We start from the raw sequence: 13243 nt of genomic DNA on the forward strand, positions 1-13243 counted from the left end.
CAGGTATGCAAACACATAGATAGTTGAGTTTTTCACTTTGTAGTTGCTTTGAAGGCCTAGGTGTAGAGGCCAGAGTATTGTCAGAAGAGCTGAGTTCAAGTCCTAGCCCTGGCACTCTACAGACATGCAAATATGATGCTCAGAGGACCGAAATGACTTAGTGACTTTCTAGGTCAGTATAGTAGAGATTAAAAACTCAGCATAGAAGAAGTACTGTGTAAAGGTATCTTTGTTTTCTTCATCAAAGGACATAATATTGGTGCTTTAGTTTCTAAAACCTACTATGTGCAAGGGACCTTGCTAGGTGCGAGGGAGCAGACCATAGTGACTCGAATGTAAACCTGTCCTCAAAGAGTTTACAGATCACACGGTGGGAGGAAACATGTATAATTACTTGTAATATAGGACTATGGGAAGATGACACAATGTCTGACAAAGACCATGGTTCTCCATCCTGGTTATGTGACAGAATAACCTGCAGTTATGCAGTGTTCACCTGCAGAACACTCCTTATTATCCCCATTTCACAGAAAAGAAAATTGAGATGCAGACGGTTGAGTGACTTGCCCTAGGTAACAAAATCAGAAAATAACAAATCTAGACCCCTAGGGGACCCAACTTTTGACTACCTTCAGCACCTCGATGGCCACAGGCAATGCTGGAGAAGGGGGCCCAGGTAAATCTGACATGCAGACAGCTCCCCCCAGTAGCCTCTGCACCTTCCCAAAATGCTTTCTAGCCCAGAAGCCCATAAGTTGCTTTGGAATAGAATACCAAGTGAGGATTTATTTATCATATCATTTCTGAGTGCGTATTTTCTTGAGCATTTATAGATCTGTTTTTCCAAGAAGCTGAGAGTTCCTGATAAAACACAACAGATAATGATAAATGAGCATCTATGTTAGCCTAGCTGGGAGGAGGCTGAGGGACTGTTAACACCCCTCCTGTGAAGTTAATCCCATTTCTTTTAGCCATTTCTTTATTAGTTAATGAGCTCTTACAAAAATGTGTGTCTGTGATGGTGTTTTAGCATCCTTGCCTCTAGGAACATTTTCAAATATTCATAAAGTCGCTCCTCTGACCAAAGCCTAAAGCAAAGGTGCATTAAGTATGAATTTTAGTCAACTTCAAATGTGGGTGGTCACAAAGCTGCTCCTGAGCTATCCCCTCAATAATCCTCCTCATTGGTATCTCCAGATCTGCAGCACTGGGTGCAAATGTGAAGGGGAACTTAGAAAAATGGTATTATTTAGGACACCAGGACTCCGAAGGGCAGCCCCGTAAATTTTGATCCTGCCTCTTGACTGACAGCAGTGTGGCTTGCTTTTGGAAAACTGAATAACTTAAGGGAAACAAAAACAAAATGAAAAAGGAATTACCAGTCAAGCCCCTGGGAAGGACAGCAGAGGCTCGTTGTTATTGCTCCTGGGAGGCCAGAGACCCACTTCCCACTTGAGTTCCTTATGGCAAAGAGGGAACCATCAAAAGATGGCTTGATGCTCAATGGTGCATTTTTGGAGAGGCAAACCAAAGGCAGAAACTTGGTTAACTACTAAACCAAGCTCCCTGGTATGGTGAATCACAGTGATACATCTACAACCTAGTTTTGGAGGGTCCTCCACCCCATAGCACGATCCTAGGAACACAGCTAGAGTACACACACACAGAGAAGCGCACGCATGTGCGCATTTCTGACACCCTCCTCCCGACTCATCCACACACACGACTTCCATCATCTCAAAGCACACAATCCTTGATGCTTTTCCACCCTTTTATGATTTTGTTTCCTCAAAACATCCCTTCAGGAAGTTGACATTATGGCTGGCCTTCTATGTGTAGTTTACAAGCAAAGGGACTTTTTCAAAGGGCGTCTGTAAAAATACCATTTCAAATGTGTGAAGAAGATGAAGCACTTCTGTTTGGTTCTGGATGGCTTGGACTATCTATGGTGTACTTTGCCTAAGAAACGGAACATAACAGCCCAGCATTCTCCCGCCTGGTTCTGCACAGGTAACCAGAATAAGCCACCAAAATGGTGCAGGTTTCCTGATCCTACTTTAGAATGAGCTCGAGGAACAAATGATAGACTGAAGTCTTCTAACCTTCAACCCCACAGGGCAGTGCAACACATCACTGGGAGCATTGAGAGCTCAGTGCTTTCTGACACAGAAGATCTAGGCTCAGGAGGGCCCATCCACGTCATTGCCACTAAGACTTGTATTCAGTGGAGTCTCTTGGCCTTTTTCCATGATCAACACCCACCCACCCACCCACTGAAGGAAAGCTCTGGGCCGTAATTCTGAAACGAGATGGCCATGTAATCCATTCAGTACAGATATGGTGACAGACAGACATCATCCCTTAACAAGGGCAGATAATGCAAACATTTCCTTTTCCAGCTCATTGCTCAACTTCCTGGTCATTTTAACCGGTTATACACTTACAATGTTAAGAATAAAAGAAAAGAAAAGAAAAAAAGGGAGAAAAACAGGGAAGGGAAAGAAAAAGTCCTGAAAATAGCAATTGCACAGTAATAATGCTGCTTTGAGTAGAGCTCAGCCTATAATATTATTTCTCTTATGTCCCTGCCGTGGGGACATTGAGGGCACTTTGACAGCCATTATGATTACAGAAGATACAAGCTAATGTTGGTTGTTCCAGATGTAATTTTACAATTTCTCAAAAGAAATACTGTTACGTCCCAGATGCAAATTTGACTGTGTCCTGTCCTTAATGTTCTATTACAGGTGATTCACATAACAGGCCGGCTACGACTGAGGGTGTCCCTATCCCACGGGAGGACCGTTCCCAGCCAAATCATGGGTCTTGTGGTTGTGGCTCATGCCCTGCCTCCCCCTACGATCAATGAAGTCAGAATTGATTGCCATATGTTCGTCACTCGAGTAAATATGGACCTCAATATCATTTACTGTGAAAATAGGTACTTTGTTTTTGTTCTCATTTCCTCTGTTGTCTGTTACACATTGGTGAAGGTTGGTGTTTGCAGCAGTCTGAAGGATTTTACTCTCCCAGTGAGGCTCATTATAAATCCTGATCTTATTTTTATGGCTGCTTGGACTGACACCAAACATGCTTTTTATCTAAAATTCATATTGCTGCCCTGATTTACATTAGGGGCAACAATGGAAAGGATTGGGATACCCAGACATCCATATGCTATAATTAAGACCTGTTTTGGCCGAGAAACCAAGGAGAGAGCAGGGCTGAGACGTTCTTGGCAAAATTACGCCATGGAAGGTATCTCCTGATGCCTCAGTCAAGCCCACTTCCTGACTGCTGTATGGGCCCAGCCTCACAATGGCCAGTGTTCATATAGGCATTCGGCACATTGCCTTAGCTGCTTGCCGGGCTGCTAGAACGCATTACTATAGACTGGATGGCTTAAACAACAGACATTTATTTCTACATTCCTGGAGACCGGGAAGCCCAAGATGAAGGTACAAGCTAATTAGGTTCCTAGCAAGAGCCCACTTCCTGGTTGCAGATAGCGGTCTTCTTGCTGGGTCTTCACATAGGGGAGACCAAGAGCGCTGGTCCCTTCCTCCTCTCATGAGGACACTAATCCCATCATGGGCACTCCATCCCCATGAGCTCATCTACACCTAATTACCTCCCAAAGGCCCCACCCCCTAATACTATCACATCGGGTGTAAACGCTTCACTTATGAATTTGGTGGTGGGAGGGACACGTTCAGTCCACAACACATGTAGGAAAAAAAAAGAAAAAAGAACTTGAGGCCCCCAGAGGGAAAAGGATGAAAAATCTGCAAAACTATTAAATAAAACTTTGTAAGCCTGAGGATTCTGCTTTTATAAATTAAAAAAAAAAAAAGACTCTTCATATAAATGACTTGACAGTCCTTCCTTAACACTGAGCTTTGATAAAAGGACTTTTTAACCTCTGGTTTAAAAGTTCACTTTTTCCATTAAGCACAAAGCAAGGGACAAGGAAATGGGACAGTGCCCCCTCAGACCTTTCACCCACAAGTCATCAGCCCATCATCAGACCAATTTGAAGAAGAGAGAATCACGGGGCACGGGGAGAAGAGGGATGGGGGACTGTGCACGTATTGGGCACGGGAAGGAAGCTTCCATGGTATCATCCATGTGCTGGGGCCACAGGCAGAATCACTGAGGCCATTCTGAGAGGGTGCTTTTGTGGCACAGATTATGGTCAGGCATGAAGGCAGCGTATGTTCACCGAGCCCTGGTAGTGCCTGCAGAGGCCAAATGGAAGAGCAGAATGGTCAAGCGGCCCGGGTAATTGACTTCTCCGGGGCCTAGCCAAGAGGAAGACAGCCATCATCTGCGTTCAGTCCACTGGGAAGCACTGAGGATGTTGAGACCAAGTTAGAAATGCCTACCATTTCCGGGCTGGAGTGGATTCAGAGGAAAGAATTCACCAGGAGAAAAAGACACCCACCTGAGCTGTTAAGTGTTCCGTGGGTAGAAGATACCATGAACCCGTCACTCTTATTTAATAAGTAACTCTAAATCTATTTTTTCAAGTTTTGTTGGCATTTCTTAAATTTTTTTAGAAAATAGACTGTATACTTGGGTGTGTGTAAAGTATTCTGGAATGGCAAAAGAATATCAGGAAAGACAGCCAAAGTGATTAGCTAGGGTTAGCAAGTAATAAGAAAGCTAGTTAGCATTTGTTGAACACTTACTACACACGCGGCAATGTGCAGAGCTCATTATTCACATCATCTCCTTTAAGCTTCAAGACAGTTCTGTGAGATGGGTGTTGCCACTGCCCCCCCCCACACCCTCAGGCAATTTCAGTTTAGAGAGAGAGAGCGTAAGTGGTATGCCCAAGGTCACAATTTTGAACTCGAAATGTGCCAGATTTTAAAAATCAGGCATTTAGCTACACATGGGCCTTCCTGCATTCCTTGCCGCTTTTTTCCTAGAGAAGTCAGGCTAAGTGGTAAGGAAGCAGTCAGACTAACCCCTGAAGGGGACCGCTCATATCTATGCATCCATTAAAGAACACAATTCTAGCTCACAAAGCTGTTCATTCTGATGAAAAACACAGAATGCTGGAGATGGAGCTCCAACCCAGGGAGGCAGCTAGAAAGTCTGATGACCTATGGCTCTACCTCTTTGAAAACATATGTAGGGCTCCCTTGATTTAGATTTACTACCATCATTCTCTCTGGAAAAACAGCCTCATCTGATTTACCTACGCCCGGTGACTGTCCCATCCCAAAACCCTCACTTAATTTTCATTCCTGTGATCACAGATTGATTAATTCTGCTTCATGGACCTGAGTGCCTTATGGTGCCACTCCAATAATTGAGATCATTTTCTGTGACCCACTTTAAGCTTTTTCTCTTCCCTTTAAAAAAAAAAAAAAAACAAGAAACTGTTTTCCACAACCCCTTATTAGCCAATACAATACAGCATTATTTCCCAGCTGAAGATGATAGAAGTTATTCTAAAAGGACCTGTGTTAAAAGTAACTGCTTATTTGATCTGAGGAAAAAGCCTACCTTGTGTGCCAGGCACTGTGCTATGCTCATTTCATTTCATTCATTAATCCCCTCACCAACCTCTTAAGTTGTTTTTACAGATAAAGGAACTGAGGCTCAGAGTACAAGGTGCCATCAGGATTCTGATCCTGATATAGGTCATCAGACTGGTCTGGGGCTTTCTACACATATATTAAGAGGTCTCTGGACACTGAGGTGGTCACATTTGCCACGGTAACAGGCTCCGATACATAGGAATGCTTCAGATGTTTTGAAGGATTTCCTTCCAATAAAGCATAAACTAAAGAACATCTTCCCTAAAGTATGATTGGCTTTTTCCCAGAGTCTATTATTTAATTAGGGAATTGCTAACTAGAAACATAAGCCCTCTCCTGGACTCTGCAGACCATTCTCCTCCTCTGCATTCCCTAGGATGGCCACGGACAAAGCCGACATCATCTGGGGGGCTGGTAAATTTCAGAAGCACCAATGAGGGCCTTTTAATGACATCCTGGTCTACTCATTTGCAGAAAGGGGGTGGAAACTGTGCTTGGAAAGCAGCTAATAGTTTTAGGAAAACACCAACTAATCTGCTTTGTACCAGAAAACCATGGGGTTATAAAACTCTTTATATTGCCCCATTTTTGTCTCGACTTACCAAGAATTCTAGTTTGGCCAAAAATGTCATTTAATATTTAATATTAGACATTGAGAAATTCACTCCCTGGGTAATATAATTTAATTATATTCCACATTATTCTGGTTTGGTTTGGTTTGGTTTATTTCCCTGCCTTGGGGGTCAGATTGAACTCTCCAACCGTGGTCTCATAGGTTTCTGAAACATGTCATTTCTAAAGACTCACTTCCTATTTGGAGATATAAGCCCTAAAAGATAAAAAGCACGGGGACGGTAAAGAGAATAAATTAAACAAAAGATATATCCTATTTTGGACCGCCCAAAACCAATCTGTACCCGGACAGGGAGGAGGATAATGAGCATGTTGACGTCTTTGTGTAAATCAGGCAGATTCCTCCAACATGTTTTCCAATTTCTGTTCTATTTTTCTGTGCTCCTGCCCGAGGACATTGACGTCTGGACAATCAATGACACAGGCTTACACACACGTACTGCCGAGCACAAGCCTGCAAGAGCTGCTGAAATGGTTTAAAAGTTTCTGTGTGGAATCCACCACAAAGTACCAGTTAAAAGGGCCAGGAGTGAAAGCTGAGCTCCCAAATGACTAAGACTGAAAAAGATAATACCCCCAGGCATCTGTATGTCTCAGCATTTAAATTATATCCCTTGAATGCCAATTTGGACGTTGTGCCAAGAAGCAGTTGAAGCCCTTTTTCATGGAAATACCCAATAGAAGACCAATCTGTTTAAATGAAAGGTGTCTCTAATCATTTGGTATCAACATAACATGTTTTTATTTTATTATGTAACCTTGCATTATCTTGGCCTCTAATGAGGATCTTGCATTGTTACTGATTCTCCATAATTTCATGGAATTATGTTGTCCAAATGTGTATTCTGATGCCAAAAAAAAGAAAAGAAAAACCTGTCTCATTATTTACACACGGTTGCTGGATCTAGCACATTTCCTACTTTTGAGAAAGTCCGTTATCAGTTAAAGAAATGATCTTCTCTATCCGTAAAGGGCTTTCCCTCAAAGTGCCACCTCCCGACGGGTACCCCCAGGATAATGAAAACTGTAAGGAGACTTGTTTCTCAGTCATTTAACAGTTTCTCTACTCCCCCCTTCCCCTTCTGAATTCCAGCCTGTGTTCTTCTCTCTGCAGGATCAGCGATTATATGGATCTGACCCCTGTAGACATTGTAGGGAAGAGATGCTACCACTTCATCCACGCCGAAGATGTCGAGGGCATCAGGCACAGTCACTTGGACCGTAAGTACTTCTCGTGTGTGGGAACAGCCAGGCTGGGGTCATCTCTCTCTGATCCTTGTTTGGTTTCAGTGCTGATTTTTCCCTTCCTGTCTCATGCATACATTTGAGATGACTGTCAGCGTGCCGGGAGAAAAAGTGAGACGGAAATCACTTCAACTCATGTTGGAATTAGATCGCAAGTTGGAACTCAGGCCCAGAAAAACTGCTGGATCTTTAGGCCCTCGGCCGGGATTCTGTGGTCTCTTGTGCTCTCTCTCCCATGAAGTGATGGGTGAACCTTTGCCTTAAGTGCTTTCTTGACCCTTTCATTTTCTAGAGAGCGAGCTCCACTCTGAAATTTGTGGTCTCTGTGTCAAGATATATGTGGGAGAAGACAAGTTCAAATAGACCAGAGCCTATAGCCATTCCTTCTTGACTGACCGCACAACTGGGGCCAGGGGGAAGCCAGGGCACAGGGCCAGAGCACATCCGCTCTCAAAGGCAGCGTCTCTTCACTGTATTTCTGGAAAGGGGGTTATTCCGAGGAAAAGATACCACCATCTCCTGACTCCCGGGAGGGAGAGAGACTCATCTCAGCTCTTTGAGTCTGATTCCCAGCTCCTGACTCACAAGCTGACCTCCGAGGTGCCTTTTTTGGCAGGAGGCACTAGTGTGCGGAACCCTCTGCCCCTTTTCCAACCAGAATTCCTTTTGATGACCGATCAGTAGACTCTTCTTCCTAAAAGATGAGGGCCCGACGTGCTCATCTTCCTAGAAGGTTCTAAACCCGGTTCTGAACCCTGGTTCATGCGAGGCGCCACAAATGAGAGACTACAGCTTGACGGTCAAGTTTTCCCGTAGCACCACTAGCCAGGTGCCCTCTGTATTTACTTCCTCTCCCCTTTCTTGCCAGGCCCGAGGAGAGCCCTCTCAGGTCTTTCCTGCTCTTTGCAGGTGTTAGCTCGTTTTAAACTCACATCTTCAAAAGCATAATGCCAAGACAGTCAGCCAGGCAGAGTCTCAAGGTGTGAGCATCTTGTACTGTTTTTTAACCCTGCATTAGCACCACTGACATGGGACCAAGTTCAGTGTCAAATTTTGTGTATATCATGTCTCTGGGAAAAGGCTGCCTGCGAGGCTGCTCTCTAGCAAACTCTACTCCCAACACTGAGCGCGTGCCTTAGTATTGCACACCAGGGACTTAGGGACCACACTTGTTGCTAAGAATGGATGGGTGTTGTGCATTGCAGAAGCAGATGGCTCTTCAATTAATTGGGGGGAAAAAATGATGCTGTTTCCTGAAAAGAAACATCAGGTTCTTTGTAGCTGGGGATTTAGAGAAGATGGAGGAAAAATCGGGATCTTTGGAGGAAGCTCTGAATATATTTTTGGACCAATATATGCCAGAGATCCAGGCTTTAAAAATGAATATATTATCTTTAGGACACTGTCACAGACCATGTGTGTGGGGAGAGAAGGGTGCTTTTTCATTTTGGAATCTTAATTGAGGTCTAACTTCAGAAACCCGGTGCTGACAAAAAAGAACTATGTCATCCTCAGTTATTACTTGGAAAACGTCATGCTATCTCTCTGGGATTTGATTTACAGCTTGAAGAAACACAATTCCTCAGGAACAGTGAGCTAGGGCAGTTCATTTCTTCCCATGAAGCAAAGGTCTCCAACAAATATGTTTGATGCCATTCTTTCCGATCTACTTTTATCTCATTTTCAGTAACCAGAATAATTTGAGAGTGCTGAAAATAAACAACTCTGCCATTCACTATTGTGCTAGTTGCCTAATTTTTCTGGTATTGTGCCAACTAATAAACAGAGAAGGTATGCTTTTAAATTCTGTGATTTTTTTTCATTACTTGATATTGACATACTGGCTATTGCTTTATGATTTAGCCTCCTAACAATGATTGAGTTCACTCTTTCAACTCATACACACGACTTCTAATTTTAAGTTCTTTTAATAACCTCAAACACATGAAAAACAAATAAAATGAGCTGATAATTCTGCACAGTAAAATACACTTCACATATTTAGCTATCATGCTGTGGAATAACTCCACAATGTCAAGTAGCACACAATTAGTAAAACTGTAGGGGGAGGAAAAGGAGTGTTTTGATCCTGAAGAATTTTGATCCTAATCAGATTGAAATTTCAACGTTCTTGTAGTGCTTAATATCTTCAATCACACACACACAAAAAAATCAAACCGATGCCAATGTCAGGTTTTGCATTCTGTGACTGAAATAAAATGCTAAAATATACAAATGCATCTCGCTTTGTACAATAAACATTAACATCATTATAAAGTAAGATTGAGTCTAAAATTGTGTGATGGAATGTCTGATGTTTACCTAATTCTCAAACCAAAGCCAGCCCAGTAACAAAATGACAGAGCATGTAATAAGTCTTGGTTGTGTAAACACTGGAAGAAAAGGCAAAAAGCCAGCAAGCATCTTGCTTGTCCAAAGCCCTAGGCTCTGACTGAAGGATGCCTCGACTGTACCTTCTTGGCAGGAGAAGGTCATGGTGACATAGAATCAGCTCAAGAATAAGATAGAATTCTAAAACAAAGGGACGGTTAAAAAATAAACCACATTAACTATTTAGCTCTTCTTCCTAGAGCTATTGGCACAATTCCTGTTTCTGTGCATGAAAGACAGGTTTTAGCCATCTGATAATATTTCTGATATTTTGATATCTGTCTTATGCTCCAGTTTACAGATAAAACTTTAAAAAAAAAAAGACTCCATAGTCTTTGATAACTCAAAATGCTATCTTTATCACTTATATCTTTTTCCTAGCATAGGCATCTGTAAATCCATAGATGAACTTGTCTCTAGAATAAGAAAAGTAAAAGGGAATCTCAGCTGCATCAGGAACTGACAACTTTCATCAGTTGAACCAAGAACTTTGGACCATTCACTCTCCCACTAAGTTAACATGAGACGCCTGATAGTTCACTGGCTTTCAACATAAAGAATCACTAAGAATCGCATTATCTATACCAACATGGTGGGTGAGTGAAATTATACTGGGATTCTAAAACCAAGGGGGTTGTAGGACCTCTTCTTTCACACTGTGACCAAAGACCTCTGTGATTTTTCTTTTCCTTACGTCACCGCCGGGGAGTCATTGAACCCAATTTCACTGATTCTCCAGGCCGAATTCACCCAATCAACATTTCGAGGTTTGAATTTTCAACTACTCATATAAGCACTTATTTGAGCATCTTGGCCTACCAGGCTCCAGTTCTCCATTGCTCAGGAGGGACTGACCTCCAGATGACCAGTCAGGTCTCCCTCGAGTCCGATGCCCCAATTAGCTCAAGCATTCGACAGCCACACAACCATCTACTACTCTACCTCTGCTGGTAGCCCAAATATAGAAGGGCAGACCACGAATGCTAAACCAAACGGAGGAACATGTTTTGCATTTCTCGTTTGTCCCTTTTAATCCAGTCTTTTGTCTATAGAAGTTGCTGAATTTGTCTTGAGATATCCCCGGGGTCCTTCCCAGGTCAAATGAGCAACTCCCTAAAACCTAGACAGAGTGGCCAAGGGAGATTTCCCTTCCCTCTATAATGTTGTGAGCCACTAGCAAGGCTCGAGGCTCTGCCGCTGTGGGACTTTCAAGAAAGAGGAGCCAGAAAAGCTAAAAGTGGTAGCAGTTTTCCCTTCCTAGGACCTTACCCAGGATGAGGAAATTCTGCAAGAGTTATTTCACAAAGACAGAAGGCCTTGCAGCTTGTCTGTGAGATCTTGTAGAATTAAAAAACGTGGCCTACCCAATATATTTAGGGGATGTTAAAAAAAAATACATTAGCCTCAGCCTTTATTTCTTAATTACAAAATTTTATCCTTCTTAACAAAAGTCATGCACAGCTACCTGGCAGAATGCATTGCATGCTGTTTTGCATCAATAACCCCTCCGCTTCCCTCCTGAAGGCGTCTCATCGCCAAATGCAAGCCGACTGCTTAATGCAGGACTAATTAGTATATCCCCCTTCCAGTCTGCAGGCCCTCCATTGTAATTCCTTCCCAGCTCATTTTTTTCCACAACCGAGCATCAATCAAAGTAAGTGCCCTGCCTGCCTCGGAAACACAAGATGTCCTCCATGCATTTGTCATCTGCCACGCAAACAAAGGGGGAATTTAATTGTTGATCTGGGTACGCAGCCACTGCGCACTGGAAAGGAAGCTGCGGTGGGGGGAGAGAGGAAGGTGCAAAGTTTGGTGGGTGGGCCAAGTGCAAAGAACACAGGGGACTTCTTTCTAGTCTCTGATCTTAGCCTTTTTCAGGGCTGGGACTTCGGGGATTTAGCCGCAACCCGATCATTGGCTGGACTTTTTCCCAAAGCAAATGAGTTTTTCATCTTCTTCTGTATGAATATGAAAATGCCCCTGAAAGAAGGTACACATAACAGCTACCATGTCAGACTGTTTTCAGAAGCCAAGTCAGCCCACATCGTGTGCCTGTCCATTAACCAAAAAAGATTGTCAAGTCAGGGTTTTATGCAGAAGTGAATGACCGGTATTTTCGTCTTTTTTTTTTTTTTTTTTTCCTTTTTGGGAGAGTACTGATTTTGGCTTTTCCAGGCTAAAGGCAGGCACACAGAGAACAGAGACTAGCAAGGGCCTATCAGCTGAGTGTCCTTCCTCCACTGCATTACAGAAATGCCTACCCCCAGCTTAATGAATCCAGACCTGCAGTTAACAAGATCCCTAGCGGACTCCCATCCCCGTTAACGTTTGAGGACTGACTTATACTAGTATTTCGAAGGCATTCTTGTATATGAAGTAAAAGTAAATACAAACTGACTAGCAATCTTAGGGGGCTTCATATTCCCCTCCAGTTGGATGAATTTTGTGAATACTAGTAAAATATAAGTAGCGAATTGACTCTGAGGGATCTCAGGCAGTGTTCAAATGAAACGAGTATGTGATTACTTGATAAAGAGATGGACTTCTTTACAAAGGTGCAAAGTTTTGAGTGGAGTGGAGAAAGCTAATAAAGTCTAAATAGAAGTAACAGTCAACTCGTAAGCAAAAGGAGGTCTTTCATTTTTTTCCCCAGGTGAATATTTTTCCATGTACTTGTTGCATGTGTGAATACAAACAGTAACATTTTCCCTGTTCAAGTTCACCTAACATATGTGAGTACTTACTATATACAAAGCTTTGTGGTATTGCAGTAAGATTTGAACAATAACTAAGATGTGGTCTCTACCTTCCAGGAGCTTACATACTAGCAGGGAAGATAGCATGAAAACAGCCAATTTTGAAAAGGTAGCATCAAATGAGGACTATTGAGATGAATAAAACACAGAAATCCCAGAGACTGGGGGGGGAGGGGCGCGCGGGGCAATAAGGGAGGACTGACAAGAAATTCCAGAGGCACCACATCTGCCCTGGACCTTGAAAGAGGATGGCAGGAAGCCACAGTGGCAGGAGATGGGCAGAAGTGCAGGGTCAGGGACATTCCAGGCTTAGAAGAGCGTAAAAGGACACAGAATACAGCAACACACCATCTTTCCGCTCTGCCCAGGAAGTAAGCTGGCACTTCGATGGGACGGATATATTCTAATACAATCCGAACGTGGATCCCTGGGCTGTTCCTTGTTCCTATTTCAGTTAGTAGCTGCTTTTATTATCATAATAAGGAATACCTGATATTTGAGAGAAACTAACCCCCATTGCTCTTATAAAACATGATCAGAAAAAAAAAAAAAAATACTTCTAAGACATCCATTTTAACCTAAATCAACCAAAATAAAATCAGTTCCATCACTTCTTGTACTTTATACGAGATTAAGAACAAAATGCTGGTATATATTTTATAACTA

The 13243-nt window shown here is 42.8% G+C and overlaps 1 protein-coding gene across 6 annotated transcripts in view; it reads left to right on the forward strand.

Moving 5' to 3' along the window:
- NPAS3 (neuronal PAS domain protein 3) overlaps nucleotides 1–13243 on the forward strand; it is an 839936-nt gene that overhangs the window by 808498 nt on the left and 18195 nt on the right. For all 6 annotated transcript variants that reach the window (XM_032404923.1, XM_032404924.1, XM_032404925.1 and 3 more), the window contains 2 exons: nucleotides 2748–2941; nucleotides 7300–7406. In XM_032404923.1, the coding sequence (XP_032260814.1) occupies nucleotides 2748–2941; nucleotides 7300–7406 (301 nt within the window). The remainder of the gene's footprint in view (nucleotides 1–2747; nucleotides 2942–7299; nucleotides 7407–13243) is intronic.

Source organism: Phoca vitulina, unplaced genomic scaffold (assembly GCF_004348235.1).
Source record: "Phoca vitulina isolate PV1807 unplaced genomic scaffold, GSC_HSeal_1.0 scaffold7, whole genome shotgun sequence".
Lineage (NCBI taxonomy): Eukaryota > Metazoa > Chordata > Mammalia > Carnivora > Phocidae > Phoca > Phoca vitulina.